The sequence below is a fragment of the Tribolium castaneum genome, chromosome 9 (assembly GCF_031307605.1).
Source record: "Tribolium castaneum strain GA2 chromosome 9, icTriCast1.1, whole genome shotgun sequence".
NCBI classification, from domain to species: domain Eukaryota; kingdom Metazoa; phylum Arthropoda; class Insecta; order Coleoptera; family Tenebrionidae; genus Tribolium; species Tribolium castaneum.
Genome location: NC_087402.1, coordinates 12602833 through 12622842, shown reverse-complemented (window position 1 = coordinate 12622842; position 20010 = coordinate 12602833). Strand labels below are relative to the sequence as shown.

General features: G+C 32.5%; 2 protein-coding genes and 1 non-coding gene across 13 annotated transcripts in view; 1 reads left to right on the top strand and 2 right to left on the bottom strand.

Annotated features, from left to right (window-relative positions):
* Positions 1-3215, bottom strand: part of LOC103312764 (tRNA (34-2'-O)-methyltransferase regulator WDR6) — a 100053-nt gene extending 96838 nt beyond the window's left edge. For 3 of the 7 annotated variants that reach the window (XR_010335433.1, XR_010335434.1, XR_010335435.1), the window contains exon 1: positions 2738-3162. Coding sequence is in view for 3 of the 7 variants with exons in the window: in XM_008194229.3 (XP_008192451.1) it covers positions 2738-2807 (70 nt within the window). In the remaining 4 variants the exon portion in view is untranslated. Of the gene's footprint in view, positions 1-2737 lie in introns of all 7 variants that reach the window. The other 4 variants (XR_010335436.1, XM_008194229.3, XM_064358938.1 and 1 more) reach the window with 4 other exon arrangements.
* A 321-nt stretch (positions 3216-3536) lies between these two features.
* Positions 3537-20010, top strand: part of LOC103312763 (nose resistant to fluoxetine protein 6) — a 41502-nt gene continuing 25028 nt past the window's right edge. Inside the window, exons 1-2 of one of the 3 annotated variants that reach the window (XM_064358940.1) lie at positions 3537-4027; positions 4097-4245. The gene's annotated coding sequence lies outside the window, so the exon portion shown is untranslated. Of the gene's footprint in view, positions 4028-4087; positions 4246-20010 lie in introns of those variants that run through there. The other 2 variants (XM_064358942.1, XM_064358941.1) reach the window with 2 other exon arrangements.
* Positions 9332-12091, bottom strand: LOC103312762 (uncharacterized). Of its 3 annotated transcripts, none has more exons than XR_010335443.1 (2): positions 11385-12091; positions 9332-9696 (listed from the first exon to the last, which is right to left on the bottom strand). It is a non-coding gene; the product is annotated as an uncharacterized LOC103312762 (transcript). The 3 variants fall into 3 exon arrangements; XR_010335442.1 differs by lacking the exon at positions 11385-12091 and adding an exon at positions 11115-11374; XR_010335441.1 differs by lacking the exon at positions 11385-12091 and adding an exon at positions 10060-11094.

Genomic DNA, 20010 nt, shown 5'->3' with positions numbered 1-20010 from the left:
TTCAACCTAGCGAGGAGATTCGGCTATGGACTTTACCTCAATATTCCGTTTTTTAACTTGTGAATTTATTCATACACTTAAAATGCCATTTCTTTTATCATAATACTTTAATCCATTTATTTATCCGACTAACCTGACCGACGGGAACCAATTCAACTATAATTAAAGAGGATTACAGAATTTGAGAAGTAATTCGACTCGTCCCTAAAATACATTGCAGCGCTCATTTCTGCCAGTACCTAGAGACTATGATACTTACCACAGATTGTTTATTACAACAACAAAAAAATTGCTTAGAATTTTCTTAAATGAATGAATGAACGAATATAGAAATTTTATTTAAGTGGATTCTCCAGAAATTTAGGATATCTGAAGACAAGCCATATTGTTAAACGGATTTTAGGAATAATAAATGCCCAGAAGTAAATTTGCCTTTGGTTTTTCAATATGGGAACAAATTCCTTGATAATGCCGGTAAATCCTCTATTCACAAAATTACCAATAAAAGTAAAAAGATTTTAAAATTGTTGATAAATCATAGTTAATAGTTGTACAAATGCCGTGTTCCAAAAAAGTAAAAGAAGTATAATTTTAATCATTTTAACATTAAACAAATTAAATATGTTTTAACATAAATTAGCGTTAACAAGCTTCATTTTTCATTTAATCTTTTTTATATCTGAAGCTTGCGTCTTTCTATACGATTCTTGCACTTAAAACTATTTCAATATTTTGCTTTAGAGTCAAATTAACCGTTTTGTATTTATAACCCCAGGTATACGCGTAGAAGTATTAATCTAAAATACAAATAAAAACAATGTCAAAGCCACATTTGACAATTTAGGGAATCGCTTAATCAGCCATAGAATTATGCTTAATCGACCACTAGCAAACCAAAAATGTGCAGTCATACACGATAAAATATGAATACAGAGCGTACAAGTCGGAAAACTTATATCCGACAAGACAATATTGTTGCGTCACATGTCTCCGAATGAGTCTCCGAATTCGCTCTGTATACTTATCCCAAAACACAGCGGGACGTCCTACTCAATTTACTTAAGTTACTTGGGCCCCAGATTTGGCTATCGCTGCAACTTTCACGTTTGATTTTGAGTTAACATGACCATCGCTGCAATTTAGAATCACCGGAATTCTGCAACAGCGCATTTGGATTTTTTGGAGTGAAATGGAGCACAAATTGGGAGTTTCTGGTGGTCAAAATTTGACGCTGGGATTTAGTTTAACACATAGTTATACAGAAGCTCTCAATTTGTGGTTTATTTCACTTCAAAATTTCAAATGCGCTGTTGCAAAATTCTACTATGAACTGAAATGGGATATACTCGTATCTGGTCTTCAGTTCTGTAGTACGCTGATAAGAGCGCAGCGTCATGTTTTATCGCTATGATTACCTCCACGGTTTATTGAACTTTATTGGCTCAAAATTTGGGTAATTTTTTACTTTAACTACTTCTGGATTTTCAAGCTGAACCTTACGCCAAACGATTCCTCTGAGTGCCCCAACACTATAAATTTTCTTGTGTAAATTGAAAATAAAATAAAATATACATTTTATTTTTACTTACTTTTTACTATGAATTTTCTTGTGCAAATTGAAAACAACAATAAAATACAAATTTTATTTTTACTCACTTTTTACTTGAATCGCCATTTTTGTTGACTTTAAGGGCTACAACGTTTGCCACCAGGGTGTGTATGTGTTGCGTGTGCTTAATTCTGATTGGTTGTTATTGTTTGGCTTCAACAGGTAAGAATCGCACCTGCGTGTTTGTTATGACTGTAACTCCTTCGGGTATTCCCAGAATTACTTTAAATGACATATTATACATTCTTAATTAAGAAGTAGGTGTATTTTTTTATATTTTGGAATTTGAATTTATGTCTCTGTGCTATGATTCGCTGGTTGACGAAAGTGAGGATGCGTAGTTGCATTTCCGCATTTCCCTTCATGCAATTTACCAACACCACTCCATTACTATTTTACTTACTAGTGGTGAACAAGGTATTTTTTTGCGAGTGCTACGTTTTCGAGGTTAATTTAACAATCGTGGTGTATATTTCCCTTTAGTTAGCTGGGGCGCTGCCCCAGCCTCCGGCTACGAACTCTACGGCGCCCTAGTTTCATAAAAACACTATTCCACGTATCGAGTTCCACGTTTTCGAGTTTAATTGGTCGTAGGATATGTTTCCTATTTGTTAACTGGGGCGAAGCCCCAGCCATGCGCAACATAGTTCTATAAAGACCACTATTCCACGTTTCGAGTTTAATTGTTCGTGCCATTCGTGGTGTATCTTTCCTTGTAGCCCCTACTGGCCAGCAAGTGTAAAATAAAGTGTTTTGTTTATATTTGTAAAAAAAAGCGCAATAAAAAATTTTTTTTTATGTAGTCAAGGACTTTCAAGGTCATATTTTTTGAAAATGGGGCATTTGCGCAAACTTTCAAGGTCATATCTGCAATCTAGAGGCTTTTTAAAGCATAATGCAAAAAAAATTGCAAAAATTCCGGAAGTAATTAAAGGAAAAATTTACCAAAATTTGTCGCTGGGATTTAGCTTAACATAGAGTTCTTTTCTTAGACAGAAACAATCAATTTGTGCGTTATTTCACTCCAAAAAAATCAAATGAGCTGTCAAAAAATTCTACTATGAAATGAAATAGGATTTATGCGTCAAAATATGTCTAAAAATGTAACAATGTCCAAGAAGCACTTACCAGCTAAAACGAAGTTATTAATTAACTTCACAGCGGTTACATCCGTTTTCACAACACGTGATTCGAACATCTTGCTTTGAAAACGAAATGAATAAGGTATTGATTATTGTCAACCTCGCGGGATTTTTGGTGCAAATGTAATAGAATATTTAACACTTTTGGAACATTTACAAACTTATAAATGATAAAACAACAATCCCTATCCACATCATACGCCAACAGACAGCAACGGCGTCTGAAGTAAAAGTAAGGTTAGAAACTCTGGAAACTCAGCGAACATCGATTCATCAGATTCGTTAATGTCTAATGTCAATGTCAATGATAGGAATAATGAAAACTATTAGCTGTTTCAAAACTATAAAAAATATAAAAAACGTCGCATTTTCTTTCAAAATTAGCTGAAATAAATTATTCATGCACTTCAAAATAATAATAGCTGATATAATTTATACTTTAAAATGCGAAGTTGGCGTTTTTATGGTTTTGAAACAGTTAATAATTAACAATACAAACACGAAATCCAAATTATGGGAGAGCTCAATTTTGTTTAAAGTATTTTTATCCAAAGTAAAATGAGCATCCGTATTTTCGTACATGGTAAAACTGTCCAAAACAGCAAATCGTAATTTTATCCAACATACAAACATCCAAAAGTATTATTGTCCAAGTAAAATAAGCATCAGCATTTTTATCCACCGTAAAAATGTCCAACGGTTTTGGTACTCTTTGCATTACCAACCTGATAAGTGATAACCAGACTTAGGATGTTTCGGTCCTGTCCCAGTGCAGTGCATAAACGTGAAAATAGGTATGGCGATTGAGCACCTAAAAGTCTCAAATGTTCAGGATCTTGATTCGTTCAGTTTTCGCGCCAATGTAGCGGTCAATTTTCGCTCGCTTATCAGTAGATCCAACCGTCAAGCTCAATAGGTGAAATACGATGCGGTGATTAGCGCACAGTTGCACTGCTTGACTGTGCTTCGGGACCCAAACATCCTAGGTCTAGTGATAACACAATCGCCAAGTATAAGTATCAGGTGTTCAGCATTAGAATAAAAACCTCGCAGCACGCTCTGACATTTTTACGGATTACGTAGACCAATTTTTATCCTTTTATTGTTGGTTGCCTACTAAACCAGCTCATCAGAATTCACAGCTAAAAATTACAAAATAGTAATAGTGTTCGAAGGCGATGTGTTGTGTGTGTTGAACAACAAGGAAGACATTTCCAACAGTTTTTATAAATAATAAATAATTATTTTTATGAAAAACTGTTTTAATTGTCAAAAAGTAAGGTTATGAGAGAACGAATTACTCAGACATACAAAACAATTGTTTTTTAATTTCAATGCATTCTAGAGTTAAAATGAGCACTTGTGTACAGTGTCCAGTCTGTTGCTGGGATATTCAGATTTTTAAAAGACGAAACGACGTACATAGAGTTCCTTTATTGGGAAAGTTGGGACACTGAACGTCAAACCGAGCCAATTTTGTATTATGTGGATAAGGTATATATATCTATCCTTTTTTATTAAAAATTTTGTTAGTAACCTATGTCAGGTTTATGTCGAAAATAATTTCAAGGTTATAATTTTTGTCAAATGCATAAAATGACATAATTTTACGTATTGAATTAATAATACAAATAATATAACACCAATTATATTAATAATTGTGGTTAACTTTTATTTAAACTATTGTCATTTACAATTTTTAATTTTCTGGATCTGATTCGAAATCCGATTCTGAGTCAGATTCTCCTAATGAAATAATGAATGGAGGTATATTGGTATATGAAAGATTTCCCATATGTTTTGTCCAATCTGCATAGATTAAGTCTTCACAATGTCGACAAAAATTTTGCCACATAACAGGCGTACAGTGTGAAAGAGATTCAAGCCATAAATTGTCAACTTTATGTCTTGAAGGTGGTTGCTCGCTTATATGTTTGTTGTAATAGTTCTTAGAAAACCCCCATGCCAATTCTATAGTGTTATATTGACAATAGTATGGGGGTAGTCTAAGAACTTCATGGCCTTGGTCGTTCAAAATTTTGTCGATTACATGATGTTTTTCTAAATTTTCTCTAAAAGGTTGTATTAACTCCCACAACTGCTTTTTCGTGAAATTTTTATCAAATTGTATGTTGTGATTAATCAACCATTCCTGCATTACAGTTTTATTACCAGAAAATGAGGGCAGTTTGTTTAACTGCATCGAATGGTACGGTGCATTATCCATCACGACAACGCATTTTTTTTGGATTTTTGCTAAAGCAGGAATTAATTGATTAATCACCCACCTCTGAAATATTTTGCCGTTCATTGTTTTATGACAGTCTCGATTATTATTTGCTGCATCCAGTAAAAGGTCACATCCTTCCAGGAAGCCGAACTGACACCCTGCATGCAGTATAGTGAACCTTTTGCCTTCATTTTTGATTTTTGAGGGATTACTTTTTAAGTCATTTTCATGAACCCAGCGACGGATGTAACTACCATTTTGGTATATCCATGTTTCATCCAAGTACACAAACATTATATTTTCACTAGAATTTTGACATTGCAAAAACTTCCTTAGAAAATCGATTTTGGATGCAACAACATGTTTTTGTTCACATAAGATTTTTCTCCCATTTACCAGTTTATATTTATAACCCATGGACTTTAAAATTTTGTACAAAGTAGTTCGTTCACCATCAAATTCCAAATTGTCTTTTGCTTGCTTTAACAGTGTATCAAGTGTAAAGTATTCAGTTTTTGAGTTTTACTGCCAAATGAGATTTTGTAGATCTTTCCGGAATACAAAATTTACAAATACATCTGTTTTCGGTCTTTTTGCACAATAAGAATTAGATTTTCAAAGTCTTGTTTTAGTATATCAATTATTGAACATCTACTAACCTACGAGGGGATTATTAATTCATATTTTTACACACAAACGTTATATCTACCTCAAAGATACGCGATAGCCTTTGATAAATGTCCTCGTTGGTAAAATCTGGCCTATCCGCTTTGTATTCGTTGAAGCATCTTTTTAAACATACTTTTCTCAGCCGAAATCACTTTCGGCATTTTGTGTTGACAATTAAGTGACAAAATTCAAAAATTACTTCAAATCTCAGGCCCTGGCGCCAACCTGACAAAAAAATTTCATGGCTTACTGCGTGTCTAAATACATCGTGAACGGCAATAATCGTCATTATTTGGTGCGTTCGGTTATTCCACTCCGATCACCGCACGTTAGTCGTTTGTTTACTGAATTTAGAGGTATTAGCGCTTTTAAAAATATGTTCGATTATTTCGGAGTGGAGTTAAAAGAACTAATTCATAGATTATAGATATTTATAGTGGCTGTAGATTGGCGACTCTGCCGTCCCCACCACAAATTGTACATTCTAGTCAGGGGCTGTTCACTCTTCAAAAAAAAGCCGGGAGTACGGATGATAGTTAGTGGTAACATCACCGAAGCGCTGACAAGCAATCAAGAAAGATGAAATATATTACTGTCTCATTCACGGTCTTAATCGTTGTGTTTGCGCATGTGTCCCCAACGGTTCTGTAATTCAAATAAAAAAGAAAACACGTGCATTGCCTAACCTAACGTTGTTCGTTGAGCATTGTGTTGGTAAAAATCTTCGACCATATATGGTCGAAGGTAAAAATAGATGTAGAAATTGTGTTTCAGTTGTTGAAAACCCCTTTTATTTCGTTAAATCCGCCGTACATCGTCTGCTTGCTTTGATTAAGGTGTGAGTAATAATTTATTAATAATATAATATAATAATAATTACTGTCCGTCCATTCTCCGGAGTCGAATTGCGAGAAGGATAACATAGAAGAGGCACTAGATTCACTACACCACTTTGTTGAAGGGGACGACGAGGGAGTCCAACCTCTTAAAATCAACATTGAGGCGGATCCCCACTTTTCATTTCACGCCACAAAAAGTTGTGTCGAAAACTATGTGGCAGGCTATGTTGCAAAAAGCTTGTTAAAAACTGTAGGTGTGTGTTCTTCCTGTCGGGAACAGTTGTTGTTGGGGTCGGTAAACACTGATCCTGTTTTACATTTTAGATATTACCGACCCAATGCACTTTTACGACCAGGAAGTAATTTCTTGGAATTATTTAATCAAGCCGGTCAAGTGTTAACTCATTATATCCCAAAAGTGTGCACCAAAAACAATGTTAAAAAAACTTTAATTGGGTTGCTGTGACACCATGTGATAACCAATTTCTCATGCCAGGGCCACAACTTGGAGAATTTATTTTTTGACAAAATGTGCTTGTTTTTTATCTACCATTGGATAAACTTAGTAAATAGAATTCTCCAAGGAAAAGAAAAGCGTCGGCTTTTAGTAGCAGGAGATGGCATTAAAGCAGCTGCGTACAAATTTTATAAAAAATTTCATAGTAGGAAATTAGCAATTGAGAAGTTAAAATCGAAAAATTAAGGTCTAATTGTTACTTAGTATAAGTTATTACATTTATTTTTTAACAACTTTTTTGAAATTAGTTTATATTACGTATTACATATGTATTATTTTTTACCAATTGTCAAATATATACTATTGATGAGCAAAGGCACAATTTTACAGTTGATACACTAACTTTTATTTTTAATAAAATGACCCTTTTCAAACTGAGGATGATCACATTGTGGAAATCCTTAAGTTGAAACGCGTCGTGTAAAAATAAAAGTTGGTGTGTCGACTGTAAAACGGTGTTTTTGTTTATCAAATTTATCATTGTTTCTGGTCCAATATCGGATGGGTTTGAATTTCCCTCCAAGCGACAATTGGTAAATAAATAATACATATAATTAAGTTCGAAGAACACAAACTTTTGTTTTTAAAAATTTTATTTAATTAATACACGAGCTCTCTAGAGCGATGCCTAATAAGAACTGATTACATTTTTGGTAGAAATTGTCTTATATATTAAAACAACATGTGTTTCCTATACAATGAGTGACATCATGGATAAAAATGCGTGAGGTCTCTTCATGTAAACTTCCCGCGGTGGTTGAAATCAATGAATGGAGAATTGGGGATAAACATCCTGGATCGGACGGACATAATTCCTCCCCCCTTAAGTCAAAGGGTCCTCGCTTTGACGGGACGTTGAAATTTCTTGCAATATGACGCTACCATCTTCTACGGGTGAATTTGCAAATGTCCTGTACATTTGAATTAGATATTTTCAAACAATATACGCTGTTATTGTCAGAACGATAATTATTATCCAAAAGATTGAAGTAGCAGACGCATGGATTAGATGTATTGTTGGATCGATCATGATGTCGGATTTCATGTCCTCGGCTTCTTCATGAAGTTTCGAGAAATCTTCCAAATGTTTTTGCTGTAGTTTTACCGATTTATTCATTTTGAAATTAGCTAGTGGGATTTCCAGGGGTGTTCTATAGGTGTAGTTGCTGTAGGTGTTGTCGAATTTCATTTGGTCGACTATGATTCTACAGGTGTTTCCGCCTGAAGAAACTAGTATGCTTCCGTATATTATTTCTTGCTTGATTTCTTCTTTGCAAATTTCCATTATCTTCAAGGGTTTACGCGTCGAGATTAGTACTTTGTTGTTGGACAGTTGTTTAATGACCTTGTAATCGTTGGTAGTTTGAAGAAAATTATAGGTGTGTGGGTCGCTAATGTGACATTTGTCCGATTCTGGGGTAGCAGTGCAGAGGATCTGATTTTCAGTTTGTGGGCAAATTTCGTCGGTCAAAAATTCTCCTTTTTCTCCAAATAGTCAGTATTTTCTGAGCGGCATTAATATTTGATATTGCGAATTGGGTAAAGGGTATATTCTTTGGTAATTATATGGATTAGGATCGAGGATGGGAATATATAATATACATGTTATAACATTATTTACCGATACAATTTTAAATTTTGAAAATTCGATTATCTTGAGGACGTGCGTTCCGTTCAATTCAATTAATTCATCCGTTTTATAGATTAATTTAAGGTGATGTAAAATTTGGAAAAGTTCTTGAGCTGATATAGTTTCTATTGTACATTCCTGGCGGAACAGATGCCAAAATTTAAAAATCATGTAAGGATACATAGACGATTCCATCCAAAACAAAATACAAATGTCGAATAAAATTGTTGCATCGGTTGAACCTGAAAATTTAACGATCTTGGCAGAAAGTGAACTTCCCTCCAATCTTCTATAGCCCGCGCTTCGTTGGCCCTGGCGAGCCACTCGCCTGTAAATGTAACGGCCTGTAATAAGCATGTAACAAAATCACATAATTTAGGTTGACGTACCACTAAGAAACATGAGGTTAATTAAATATAACAGATGATTTAAAAAGTTTCCATTTGCGGCAGGCCATGGTTTGTATAACCAACCTAATATTATCACAACCTAAACTTTGTTTTATAACTTTTTGTATACCACGAAATCGATTTTTTTTTTAGTTTTATGCTATTCACCCTTTAATTTAGTCATTATTATCTGAAAGTATTTTATATTTCAGAAAATTATAATTAAAAATAAAAAAATGTTTTAATTAAAATTTTATATTGACAACGCATTTTGAGTTTTTAATAATAATTGAATTACATAAAAAATACATTACATTACATAATAATAATTGAATTATATTTTACAAATTTTACAAATTATCAAACCCCAGTTTTAAAAGATTCTTTAGCTGTTTTGGTGTTTCGTTGTGAATTGCGTTTTGTATTTCCTCCCGCACTACCAAACGGATGGTCTGTGGTAACTGCTTTACATCGGTTGATAGTTCGTTTACATCGGTTCTTATTTTGTCGACATCGGTTCTTATTTTGTCTACATCGGTTCTTATTTCGTCTAAATCGGTTATTAGTAGGTTCTGTTTACTTTCTATAGTTGAAAAAAACCGACTTAAAATAAGCCCTTTTCGGTCTTCGATTTGTGAACTTGCCATCCATTCGGTTTTGATTGCATCCGCCTGTAATAATAAACATTAACAAAATCACATAATTTAGGTTGACATCCCGGGTTGACTATTAAGAGACATGAAGTTAAATTAATATAACAGGTCATTTAAAAATTTTCCATTTGCGGCAAGCCACGGAGTATTTATTTCTTAAATAATGGACTTAGAAGCATACGGAACTTCAGTCAAGTTGTTTTTAGTTGAAATTAACAATATTAATCGAGTTAAACCAAAATGACCCCCCTAGATGTTGACAAATTTCGATTAAATTAAACAGTTGTGGCCCACTCGAATGGAATTTTTTTAATCACCTGGTAACATCCAGTTACCGTCATGAACGTTTTTCCAAATAAATAGTTGGTTCATGTTGCATACCTTTTTGACAAGAGACACGCAAACTGACGGACACATGTACTTAAGTTAAAATAACATGCACTTTAGCTTGGAGTTAGAGATAACATGGTTTGGAAAATGACTTTTATAAATCAGTAGTATATAGTAAAATATGTTATCTGCCTTTTTTTCGTCACAATGCATTTTTGACATCAAATGCCCGCAAATAACGTATACTTTAAGTTGACAATCACTATGCACTACTGACAAAATGACTGTTGAAATTAATATGGCAAAGTAAGTTATGTGTATATATACGTAACACAAATAGCAGATAACATGTTTTGCCATAATACTACTGAAATAATTTCAGTTCATCCTAATCAACCGTATCTTAGGTTTAACACTATTTTGGTAAAACCGAGCCATACAGACGTAGACAAGGAGACGAACACACGGGGCAAAGAGTATATATGTAAAGTGCGATCATTTCAATCGGAAGCTTCGATATTTAGAAAAATATTTCAATGACCTTGAATACATCTAACCCTTTAAACGAAAAGACTTGCGGCGAAAACACGAATAAATGAATCTGAATTAATTTGTGATCTCAACTAGTGGTGTTCGAATCGCCCATTCGTGAATCGATTATTTTCATTCGCTAAGAATATCGATTGAGAGCGACTAATTGAAAATTATTATATTGAATTTAAATCCGTCTGAATTGATGGGAATCGCTCTATCAATGCTCTCAAATTAATTTTCTTTGATAAGAGTTAAAAAAATGGTCGACTTGAATTCAGTTAAATCGGCATGTCAAAGAACACCTTATTATATTATTTACAACTTTATCTTGTGTTAATTTTTCTCTTAAAAACAAAATTTTGGTTTAAAATGTCTATTATAAGTTTCTATTGTTGATTTTATTATATTCTATTATACGTGTACATGTTTAATTGTTCGATTTGAATTGATTTTGTTTACACTGAATTAGATTTCGTTTTTTTTCTTTGAATCGATATTAACTGAACTTTCTTGCAATCCTAATCTGAATCCTAGCATAAGATTTTGTTTTGAGAGAGTGGACTATCTATTACCTTTATCTCTGACTGTCACAACCACAGGCCACGACCAATCCGAAACATGGAGATAAAGGTTATAGACGAAAATACTCCTAAACTATAGACTGGCCATTTAATCGAGATGACAGCCTACATCTTACTCTTTTCAAGTGATCTCTCTTGTTAGATAATTACTTTTCGTATGGGGACAGGAATAGACAACTAGTCAACTAAATAGTTATTCACTGTTGTTTGCTCTCGTGGTTCACTCATCGATCTTCGTCTGTTGGACGGTGTTAAAATCACCTCTAAATCCCTACGGGAGGACCTTGTCACTCGACTCATTTTGTTTCCTGAAACATATGATATATTTATAACCATAAACAGGATTTAATCTAAAATCTAAAAAAATCAATATTCTAATATAAAACACTGTCGATGTAGTTAAAAAAAATATTTTTGTACGACCTATGGTAAAAGTTGATGTGATGGTAGTTCAAGGCCAAGAAACTAAAAATGACGTATAATTACGTATAATAATAATAAGAAACTTTATTAACGGCAAAAAATACCTTTTTACATGAATATATAATAAAAACAACAAATGTATCATACTTAAAAAAATATAGTACAATATTGTCTACATCAGCAATACTATAATCAATATTTTTACTGTTTACTTTACGGTGACTAGACTAAAGCGCATTTGTTATTATCCCAATATGCATGCCAATTGTGATGCAAATTGTTCAGTTTGTGAATTCCACTTGTAATAATTTTCATACAAGAAATACAAATAAATCATGCGCATTCGGCTTCTCAAGTAACATAATTGACAGATTAAATTTAAATATATTATTTTACAATAAATTAAAAAATGACCAAAGACAATAAAATAGTGGCAGAATTTTATACACCATTAAAAACAAGACAACCATCTGAACTCCAACAATTTAAAAATAGTTACAAATCTTTTACTCTTGATAAAAAACTAAATATACCAAGAAATATCAATGAAGTAACGCAAATGAGAAATCGTAATTTTGCCATTGAATATCTCAATTCGACTGTAAATAAAAAACTAACAAAGACAGAATTTTGCAAATCTAAAAGTATTTCCAGAAATTCCCTAAATATGGGGCTAAATTCAGTTGGCATAAAGATTACATGTAAAACGAGAACAAATGACAACAAACGGGAACAATCCGGAACAAAAGGAACAAATCGAAACAATTGGGAACAAAAGAGAGAAAAAGCAAAACAAAAAATAAAAAAATATTCGATAATGTAGAACACAAAGCAGGTAGTCGTAAACATATAAGTTTAGATGAAGAAGCAGATGAATTAATTAGTAAATCTTTAGAAACTTTTCAGTCATAAATGGACAAACTAGTTTCATTCATACATTCCCAACGATGAGAAAGAAAAATGGAAAAAAGATTTAAAACCTATTATTACTGAAATAGACAGATTAGAAAATGGAGCAAAAATAGTTGGTTTCAAACAAGAAGTTGTAGATAAATATATTGCAAGAAAAGCAGCTAATTTATTCCTTGAACAATTAATTATGACAAACTAGAACTAGAATCCGCTAATAAATAAAATAGATGAATTGGAATATAAATTAGAGAACTACAATAATTATAATCCTAAGAAACTAGCAGAATTAAGAAACAAAACAGTAGTAATACCATCAAACATCGATGATGTAAAGAAAAGAACTCTGAAAATATTTAAAAGACATACTAAAAATATGAGAGCAATAAATGAAAAAACTCAAAAATTGTAAATTAAATGGAAAGTACTGTATTCAAGAATTTAAATATATTCAATGAAGAATATCCAAAATTCCGAAAAAAGTCTCATTCAACAAGTTAATAAATTAAAAATTATTATTTTTGTTCTTATGTTTATTATGGTAATTGTAATTATTGTTTTCTTAATTTATTACTTCAACACTAATAAAAAATAGCGATTTATTCAACAATGATCATAAACGTACCTATGATGATACTAATACGTGTCCATAAGCTAATGTATCTGTAGAATTAGGTAAAAGGTATCTTTTATCATCTTTCCAACTTAGAGACTTTTTCTTTACTTCTTCAGTAAATATATCATGTTTATGACTCCTGATCACTTTCTGTCTATGGAAGTATTCTTTTTGATTAAACAAGCAATTTTTGTAATCTTCAAAACTTATTTCTTTTTTCAATACTATTTTCTTAATACCTTTTAATTTTTTCGAAACAGAATTTTCGGTTCTATAACTGTACATTTTTGACCTTAAACCTATGCATTCTAATATCTTAATACCATTCAATTCATCTTTGAACTTCCCTATTACTTTCTTATTTTTATCAGAATATAATGAATGATCCTTTGGATAATCAGATGTATCAAAATAGTCGGGATTGTTGTTCATAAATTTATAGAAATCGGCATTTTTAATCTAATATATAAAGCTATCAGTGTCTCCATAAAGAATTTTTACGTTTTCATTAAATTTTTTTTTAATTACATTGTAATGGAAGCTATACATTAACAATTTCGATAAATCTAATACAGCTTGCCCAATATAAATTTGTTTATTAAACAATACTTTTTTTTTAAATTGTGAACTGCTGCCAGGTGTTTGCTAAATATAGTTCTGTGTTTAAAATTAGGTTTGTTTATGGCTTTTTGTAATTTTTCTTCATCACAATATAATTTAATATTTTGTTGGTTTCTAACAGATTGCATAGAATTGCCATATGGGGCATTAACCATTAATTTCCAGAAATCTTTTTTAAAAACATTTTTCGCTTTTTGTCTTTGTTCAGTATTAAATTTTACATATGTTGCTATGAAATTTGACTGAGTAAATTTTATACCTCTGTGAACCTTTGTTACTCTAATACCTAAATTTTTGTAATGTTTCGTAATGAATTATATAATTTTTCTTATCGTAGAAATGACAAAGTAGTTTTTCTACTTTTCCGCCCGGAGGAATTCTATTTTCCGGAGCTAAAGAGAGATCATTGAATTTGTTATGAATAGCTAAGTCTACTGGAAATGTCAAATCGACTTCCAAAACATAACCCGTATCACTATCTGATACCAATATACCGTCGACATTTTTAATTTCATCACAAGTCAACCATTTAAAGTATTTTTCTGGTAATTTCTGAGATAAAGCCCATCCATATAGATTATTAGCATCTATATAGATAATCTGAGTATTTTCATTTGCTTGCGAGTACCTGTTACCACACTGTGAAATACCTCCTCTAATTCCCTTTTCAAAAAACAAATACATTTCATAATCAGTTAATAATTCTAATTCCACTGAAGTATATTTGAGCATACAGTCCCAAGCTAACCCCGGAGTTGTATAATACCAAACAGGATCGAGTCCATAACTCTTTTCCACCCAACATAAGTCTCTAAAATTTTCAAATACATCAGTTAACAGCAAAACATCTAGTTTTAAGTATAAATCATGCTTTTCACCCAAGTTTTTAATTTTAAAATGTTTCCATACTTTCACTGCATGTTTGAATTCTTCTTGAGAAATTCCTTCTTTTGTGAGCGAAGAATAAAATTTATCTATTGATGGAAGTTTTCTTTCAGAAAATTTCTCAAAAGAATCCATGTATTCATAAGGATATATTCCTTTTCTAATTATCTTGCTTTTTTCCTTCCTAAATAGCAATTGAAAAACGATAACCTGAAACTGAAACAGCTAGTATAAATGGGATCGGCAATCCAATAATAAAAAATAAATTAAATTATTGACAAAGATAATACTGTTACTTGAAAGTTTATGATCAAGACTTATTTTTCATATTAGACAATGATAATCAACCTTTATTTAAAGCTAAAGATTTAGCAAAAATATTGGGTTACGAAAAATCAATAAATGCTATAGTGAAGACGTAGGTGTTGATTTTAAGAGAAAATTGATGCTATTATAAAGTAACTGCGAAAGGCAATTAGTTAACTTTAACAAACAAGTTGAATTTATTGAATAATTGGTATTCTGAATATAGGTATGGCTTTCTTCCGATAAATGATATTATTTCACCTACTTCCAAAAATAGCTGCAGTGAAATACCTATTGTGTGATTTGGACCTTTCTGGATTATGATACTATCAAACTAAGGGCCGGTTGCATAAAACGTAATCGCGTACTTATCCACCTACTTTGCTTCAATGTACGTTGCATAAAATTAAAATCTAGGTAACCGGTATGATAACATTAAGGAGGATAACGTTATAATCGGGATAACGTAATCCAAAGTATAATCCACTTTTATGGAACTAGCCCTAAGAATAGAATCAACTTACAGTACGAGTCAGCTTTAAGCAGATATTTTCTCTGCGATACTTAAAAACCTTTACGAAAACACAAATTCAGAAAAGTAATTTTGCCTACCGTACAAACAACACGTGTTACAACTTCCCAGTGATAACAGTATAATAAATATAATTATTCTAGTTATTAAGTACTACCATGTTTTGGACGCGAAAACAATGTTTTCTTTTATGACATTGATGCCGGATTTATACAGCCACTTTTTCTTTTTCTTTTTACATTCCTCTTTCTTTTTATTTAACTTAAAACTAAAAAATAGGCATTTATACAGCATCCACGAAATAAAACTTTATGGTGACGTGGACTTTTTCATGCTAATTATATGTGCAAAATATCCCCTTAGTGCTTAATGCTTAGTAAACATTTTTTATATTATAAATATATGCTAAATTGTAGAGGGGAGACACTCTATGTCTCACCGCGCTTGTAATTACTTGAAATAGAATTTCTAAAAAAGCCAACTGCTTATTCAGAAACATAATTGGCGCAGTCAGTAGGATAGGCGAAACGTCTTGTGCCCAAAAAAGTGAACCTCCAAAAATCTAAGTTGTGGACTTTCACCGAAAAATTGTGAACCCAACAAGTGCGTGAGGACTTTCACCTAGTGGCCGCTGGACCTGGACAACTCCACGGACTTCCAATCAAAAGACGGTGCGTTTCAACGCTTTGACGCCTATCGAAAAAACCTGAAGACAACGTTGGCAGATGGAGTACAGTTGGTGAGTCGTAGATGTCATTTTGCAACAAATTCGGACTCGAAAAATTGCACCAATCTTATCAAATTCGGGCGAAAACCGAAAAATTAATTGTTTGAAATTTTTGAGTATTAAGAAAAATAAAAATTAAAAATGCCAGAAAATCAACAATTATTTAAATTTGAATATTTACAGATTTTACCGGAATTTACCGGAAATCAAGCTTTATTAAGCGAGTTCATTGCTACAAGTGAACAGTTAATTAATAAGTTTTACAATGTACAAGATGCAAATGATTTTCAAAATACCTTATTAATAAAATCGATAAAAAATAAAATAAAAGGTGAAGCTGCTGCTCACATAGCTTCGTATCAAATTAAAAACTGGAACGACCTCAAAACTGCGTTATTAGCAACATACGCGGACAAACGTGACTTACAGACGTTAACCATCGAATTGTGTAATTTGCGACAGGGCAACCTGAAACCACTAGAATTTTTCACAAGAATTCAAGAAAACTTGAATCTGCAAATCAGCTATATTTCGACCCAAGTAGTCGTTACTGCCAGAGACGCATTAATTCAAAATTCGAATCATTTGGCCTTAAGAGTTTTTCTAAAACATTTAAACAACCCCTTAGGAGATTATTTATCCACTAGACAACCGGCAAGTTTGGGCGACGCTTTACGAATTTTGACCAATGATTTCAACATAAATGACAAGACCAAATTTACAAAACCCCAAACTAATCACAACAGACCAAACCCAATGGTGTACAAACCCTTACCTCAACCACACCAAAATTTTAACCGTCAGCAAAATTTCAATCAAAACCGAAATCAATCTAAAGTATTTAAACCACGACAAACCCAATTAGACAAACCAGTTCCAATGAGTATAAGTACCAGAAACACAGTTCCAAATAAACCAAATTATAATTTTCGACAACCTCAGCAAAATTGGTATGCGGAAGAATTGCACAACAACGAAAATGAAGTAAATGACCAATCTGAAATTCAAGAATGTCCTGATGATAATAATGAAACAAATAAAGGTGCATCAACCTCATTTTTTGAACCAAATTTTGAACAATATTCAGAACCTTTTTTAGAAGAAGCAGCCTCGGACATGTTGAATTATTAAATATTGACGGCAACCCTTCACAATTGCCTTATATCGTTATACCCTTTCCAAACTGTAAATTAAAATGCTTAATCGACACTGGTTCCACGAAATCGTTTATAAATCCAGAAAAAGCAAAACTTCACTTTGCTGAATTAATAAAAAATGACCCGTTTATTATTTCTACAGCGCACGGTTGTACAAAAGAACAATTTAGCGTTTCCATACCCTGTCCCAAAATTTTTAAAAGTAAAACTAAAATCGTTAAGTTCCATATATTCAAATTTCACAAATATTTCGATTGTTTACTTGGCATTGATAATTTAAAACAACTCCAAGCAAACATTGACCTTAACTTGGGCAAACTCTTTCTTCCCAATACCCAAATCGATATAAACTTTAAAAAATTATGTGATTACAATAATCATATCGAAGTCCTGTCAAATTCCGAACAAGTAATAAAAATTAAGATTGCAAACGTTAAAAATGGAACTGCCCTTTTACCAAAACATACATTTTCAGACCTAGAAATTCACGAAAGTCTCATTAAAGTCGAAAATAATTTCGCTTTAACGTCGTTAATAAACCCTACTAACAAACATACAAAAGTCGACATCTCTCATCCATTTAAAGTGATTCCACACGACCAATTTGATATACCAAATTTAAACAACCTTGAACCTCAAGCACAAAATTTTGATTTTTCCAAAGTAAGATTAGACCACTGTAACAAAGAAGAGCGTCAAAATTTAGTAAAGTTGCTGAAATCTTATTCAGACATTTTTTATTTTGATTCTGACAACCTAACATTTACAAATGCAGTGAAACACAAAATTAATTTGAAGGACGAGACTCCCATACACACTAAAACATATCGTTACCCCCACATTCACAAAACGGAGGTACAAAATCAAATATCCAAAATGCTAAAACAAGGCATAATCCGACCTTCTGATTCGCCATGGTCCTCTCCAATTTGGATAGTACCCAAAAAATTAGACGCTTCCGGGCAACGCAAATGGAGAATAGTCATCGACTATCGAAAACTTAACGAACAAACAGTCGAAGATCGTTACCCCTTACCAAATATCAATGACATACTCGATAAGCTGGGTCGTAGTCAATACTTTAGCACAATCGATCTTGCTTCCGGTTTCCACCAAATAGAAGTAGACCCAAACGATGTCCAAAAAACTGCATTTACGGTAGAAAATGGGCATTACGAATTCGTCAGAATGCCCTTCGGCTTGAAAAACGCCCCATCAACATTCCAACGTGTGATGGACAATGTATTACGCGGTATCGTAAATAACTGTTGCATTGTGTATTTAGACGACATAATCGTTTTCTCGACATCTTTACAAGAACATATTCAAAAATTAACAGCTGTTTTTGACCAACTACGCAAATTTAACTTTAAGATACAATTGGATAAAAGCGAATTTTTAAAAAAAGAAGTAAATTATTTAGGACACGTCATTACCCCGGAAGGTATAAAACCAAATCCAGACAAAATTAAAGCTATTTTAGACTATAGTATTCCAACAACACCGAAATAACTCAAAGGTTTTCTTGGTTTAATTGGATACTACCGAAAATTCATTAAAAATTTCGCAAAAATTACAAAACCATTAACTATTCGACTAAAGAAAGACCATAAAATTGACCCAAATGAAACTGATTACAAAAATTGTTTTGAATTTTGCAAAAACCTTTTAACCAATGATCCTATCTTACAATACCCAGATTTTGACAAACAATTTATTTTGACGACTGATGCAAGTAATTACGCCGGTAGCGATTTACCTGTCGCATTCGCCTCGCGAACCCTGAACGAACATGAAATTAACTACTCCACAATCGAAAAGGAGCTGCTTGCCATTGTTTGGGCAACCAAATATTTTCGCCCTTATTTGTATGGACGAAAATTTAAAATAGTCACCGATCATCAACCACTAAAATGGCTTTTTTCGCTTAAAGAGCCTAACTCTAAATTAGTCAGATGGCGTTTACGTCTTGAAGAATTTGATTACGAAATCCACTATAAAAAAGGAAAATTAAATAGTAACGCCGACGCTTTATCGCGACCTCCAAATTTAAACATGGCTACAACCCCAGACAATTCTGAACCAGAAACAGATTATTCGGATAAACCAATATTCGAATATATAAAAAAATTTAATCAAGAACTCATTAATAAAGAAGATGACATAAGTTCTACCCGCGTAGAACCCGATAAAGATTTAGACCAAAATATCGATGAAAACGACGATAACATTACAATTCATACTAACGAAGAAAACCCCGTCTGTTTAATACCTATTTCTGAAAACCCGTTAAATTTTGGCAAAAATCAAATTCAATTCATTTCCGTTACAAACAATCCTTCAGATCCAGTAGTAATCAAATTATTTGAAACTTCAAAACAAAGAATAACAGTCCAAATTTCACGCAATGATTCGAAAAATAATATCCTAAACTTTATAAAAAATTATGTTATACCCCAAGTATCATATGCATGTCACTTCGCATCGGACGAACTTTATGAAATAACCGGAAACATTTTAAGAGAACATTTCAATGAATCAATATTATTTAAAAGGCACCTTAAAATTTTAGAAGACGTCGAATCCCCCGAAGAACAAATTGCTATAATTCAAAACTACCATTACGGTAAATCTAATCATCGTGGCATTAATGAAACCCTACAGAAAATTTCATCACGTTACTATTGGCCTAACATGCAAAAAGCTATTCA